We start from the raw sequence: 4,528 nt of genomic DNA on the forward strand, positions 1-4,528 counted from the left end.
AATTCATCTGGCTTTCGGTCATTGGTGTTCAATGCATCAAATCTATTCTTTAGATGATCTCTAAATTCAGGAGGGATATATTCAAGATCATACTCTGGCTCTCTTGGACTTGTTTTCATTGTCTTTAACTTCAAGTTGAATTTGCCTGGAATAGTCTATTCTATATATACATCATTCTGACTTCCTCTCCCTTTGGAAGTTTAGTAATTATGCCATTTATTCCCTCTATTCACTTCATTGTTGGCGTCATTTACAGATTGACTTCTCTAGATCTCCATTTGCCTTTTTGTAAGGTTATTTTAGTTTTGAGAGTTCTTTTTCTGGGTTAGTTTCTGGCTGGTGTTGTTATGTGTTTTCATTTTAATTTGTTGTCTTCAGTTGTTGGTTTTCTGTTGGAAAGATTTCCTTTAGCATTTCTTATAGGGTGGTTTGGGAGCTCTGGTAGCATAGTGCCTAAGGCACTTGACTGCTAACCAGAAGGCTGGCGATTCAAACCCACCAGCCATTCCTCGGAAGGAAGATGGGGCAATCTACTTCTGTAGTGATACTGCCTCGGAAACCCAAGGAGGGGTTGCTATGAGTTGGGTCCGACTCGACGGCACATAACAAAAACAACAACATAGGGTGAGTCTGGTTTTCACAAATTCCCTTAATTTCTGTTTGTCTGGGAATATCTTAATTTTACCCTCATAATTTGGGAACTGTTTGACTGGATATATAATTCTTGGTCAGCAATTCTTTTCCTTCAAGGTTTTATATATGTCATCCTATTGCCTTCTTGCCTGCATGGCTTCTGCAGAGAAATCAGAGCTTAGTTTTATTGGTTGCCTTTTGTAGGTAAAGTTTAGTATTTCCCAAGCTGCTCTCAAGATTCCTTCTTTGTCTTTGCTTCTGAGAATTTTGATTATATGTTCTGGTGACTTTCTCTTGGGGTATGTACTGCATGGGGTTTGTTCACCTTCTTGGATGGATATCTTTTCATCTTTCATGATGTTGAGAAATTTTTCTGCTATCAAGTCTTTGAATTTTTTTTTTTTTTTTTGCCTCCTCTTGTTCTGCAATTTCAGATGTATGTTATTTCTTTTGATATCATCCTATATAACTCTTAGGTTTTTTTAATTTCTCTTCATTCTTTTTTTTTCTGATTTTTCCTCATACAAGCTGGTGTCAAGGGTATTTTCTACTAGCTGGGAAATGTGTTTGTCAGCCAATTTGAATTTACTATTTTGTTCTTTCAATGTGTTATCTATCTCCATAATTTTAGTGCTCAACTTCTGGATTTTTAATTGCTGTTTTTGTATGATTTCTAATTTTCATGTACTTTGTCATTTTGCTCTTGTATGATTTCCCTGATTTTTTCAAGTATTTTGTCTGTTTTCTCTTTGCTTCATTTATGGTTTCCTTGGGCTCTTGGGAGGAGATGTGTATGTGTGTGTGTGTGTGTGTATTAGGAGCTTGGCATTATAGTGCCTAAGGCATTTGACTGCTAACCAGAAGGCTGGCGGTTCAAACCCACCAGCCAATTCTCAGAAGGAAGACTGGGCAATCTACTGTCATAGAGATACAGCCTCAGAAACCCAAGGAGGGGTTGCTATGAGTCAGAACTGACTTGACAGCAGTGAATTTGGTTTTTATATACACATTTAATTCCTTCTCAGGCAGTTCAATTACTTGTTCTTCCTCAGGAAGATTTCCTAGTTCTTTAGTTTGGATGCTTATTTCCTTTATCTTGTCCTGTTTCTTTATTTGAGTTGAAGTTGTCTGTTGTCTCTGACACATTTGGAAATTGTCTTTATTTGTTGGTTATGTGCTGATTTGTTTCACCCTGTTTTTTTATTTTATTTTGTTTGGATATATCTGAATGTGCAGGCCAGGTATGCTTCTTTGGTTGTTAGCTTGACAGGACTGGGTCACATCCCAGCTTCTCTGGGTTGGTGGAACAAGTGGTGGGAATTTGGAGAAGAGGAGCTGCAGTTGAGATGAGCTGATGTTGTCCACCATCTGCCATTGATCCCAGGGCACAGGAGCTGTTGGTGGTTGTCACTGGTTGGGTGAGGTGGTTGGTGTAGCGGATATGACTGGCCAGTGGTGAGTTAATGTCTTCCTCTCATTGGATGGGCTAGAAAAAAATGGGGGGGGGGGGACTAACAAAAAGAAGAAGAGATGGAAAAGATGAAAAATAGACAGACAAAGAGGAAAAAGAAAAGGAGGGTGGGGATGAAATTTAGGTAAAAATAAAACAAGAAAAAGAAGAAGGGGAAATGAACAGATAAAAAGGGGGGAAATGAGAAAAGGAAAGGAGAAAAATCAAAGCCCTGTAGCTCGAACCCACCAGCTGACCCACTGGAGAAAGTTGAGGTAACCCCCACCTGCAAAGATCCACAATCCCTGAGGCACCAGGAGGCAGCTTTACTTCCTCCCAAAAAGAGTTGCTATGAGTTGAAATCAACTCAACAACAGCAGGTCCAGTTTGGGGTTTGATTTACTAGGAGTGAGTTCTATTCCCTTTCCCTCACACCCTCCTCACTCTGTGGCCACTTGTGCCACTGGAAGTCTGACCCACTTCTCTATACATTCTTCTCCCAGCTTCCACACAATTTTAGCTCACCTTGAAACCTCCCAATCAATCTGTCTACCTGTGTGTTTAACACCGTGTGGATTCTATGAAGGTTTTTCCCCCACTCCTCCTCCTCTGTGTTTGTAATGGCTACTCTTTAGCCAGTCCAGCTTCTTGTCTCTCCCCAGTCACTGAGCTCACTCTGTCTCCCTTTCCTATCTCAATCTCATTCAGTGCTCAGAATTCCGGATCATTATTTGTATCTGTTTCACTTGGTTTTTCTGGGTCTCTGTTGTAGGCTGATTGGGTGGAATGTGTTAGTAGGACACTGTCTTGTCTCCATCCCCTCCTCCCAACTATTTTAGATTATAAGTCTAAGGGCCATATCACTTTTTTTGAAAAAAAATTTAGTGCTAGGTATGGAAAATTTTCAAAGAGGAATGTAATAAACACTAAACTATGACAATTAACAACGATAACAATATATGATGTTTTTATCCCTAAAATGCCTTTTACGTACATCTCATTTTAACCTTGTTCATTTTATCCTGGAGAGAAAAAAAGAAAATTCTGCATAAGAATCACAGTTACCTTCAAATCCTTCATTTATGATTCCAATGGTGTTTGCTTTGTCATGGCATTGGGAAATATTATTTAAGGAGAAATTCCTGAATAATTGAAGCTGGTCTTGAATGTTATGGAAAGTAGGTCTTTGGTCAGGTTCTTGAGCCCAACATTGGGTCATTAAATTCCACCTGGATATGTGGGTAAAGACAGGAAAGCAAATGATAATTTGATATTATTAGGCAGTCAATACTGGTGATAACTCAAGTAAAGCCATTTTAGAATAGAACAATTTGAGTTATTGCCTGTTTCTATAATTAGTATAAATGAACCAGAACAAAAGGTTTGGTTTCTTATTTAATAGTGGTTTGCAATATGATTACTTTATTTAAATGATAAGTCTCTTTTGAAAAGCTGACATTATTTCACCAAGTATTATTAATCCAAATAAATAGGGGGATAGATGACTGAAAAATGTCTATTCAACACATAAAGAATTAACAGCTATAAAAGGTATTGGAGAAGCTAAGATAAAAAAATTTATATTTATATACACTGATATCTAAAATCAATCTAAGAATTTACTCCAGATCACACAGATATTTAAGGGCAAAACTAGGGGTAGAAGCTAGGTTAAATTCTAATGCTTTTATCTCTTCATTACACTATCAGGTTAATTAAGAAACTCAGTTCTCCAGATGTAATAGCTGCTTGACTAAACATTATCTTTTCCTTGATGCCTGCCTAAAAAAATGCCTGTGCAGCACCCTTAACAAATGTTCATTTTTTTCATTCAGTCAGCAAAGGTTTGTTGTCTTCATTATGTATAACTGTGTACATAATGTACATACTGTACATTGTGTACAAAGCAGTATATCAAAAGCTGGAAATACAGCAATGTGACCCTTGTCCTCCTAGACCTCCTTTTGTAAAGGGAAATATAAAGAGTAAACAAATATTTAAATGTAAGTCACAACATTGATCATACTAGTACTCATATGTATGGGAAAAATGCATGTTGTTGTTGTTGTTAGGTACCGTCACGTCATCTCCGACCCACAGCGACCCCTCGCAGAGCAGAACAATACACTGCCTGATCCCGCGCCAGCTCCAAGATCCCTGCTATACTTGAGCCCATCATTGCAGCCACCATGTCAATCCATCTGGTTGAAGGCCTCCCCCTCTTTCGTTGACCCTCCACCTACCAAGCATGACATCCTTCTCCAAGGAATGGTCCCTTCTGCCAACATGACCAAAATAGGTGAGACGAAGTCTGGCCAGTCTCACTTCCAAGGAGCATTTCAGGTGCACTTCCTCCAGGACAGATCTGTTAGTTCTTTTAGTAGTCCATGGTACTTTCAGCATTCTCCGCCAGCACCACAACTCAAAAGCATCAACTTTTCTTCA

The 4,528-nt window shown here is 38.7% G+C and overlaps 1 protein-coding gene across 1 annotated transcript in view; it reads right to left on the minus strand.

The window, feature by feature from the left end:
• ROS1 (ROS proto-oncogene 1, receptor tyrosine kinase) overlaps positions 1 to 4,528 on the minus strand; it is a 199,255-nt gene that overhangs the window by 15,648 nt on the left and 179,079 nt on the right. The window contains exon 44 of the mRNA XM_042783027.1: positions 3,149 to 3,312. Coding sequence (XP_042638961.1) covers positions 3,149 to 3,312 — 164 coding nt within the window. The remainder of the gene's footprint in view (positions 1 to 3,148; positions 3,313 to 4,528) is intronic.

This window comes from Orycteropus afer, unplaced genomic scaffold (genome assembly GCF_000298275.1).
Source record: "Orycteropus afer afer isolate SDZICR_OR568_19922 unplaced genomic scaffold, OryAfe1.0 scaffold00596, whole genome shotgun sequence".
Taxonomy (NCBI): domain Eukaryota; kingdom Metazoa; phylum Chordata; class Mammalia; order Tubulidentata; family Orycteropodidae; genus Orycteropus; species Orycteropus afer.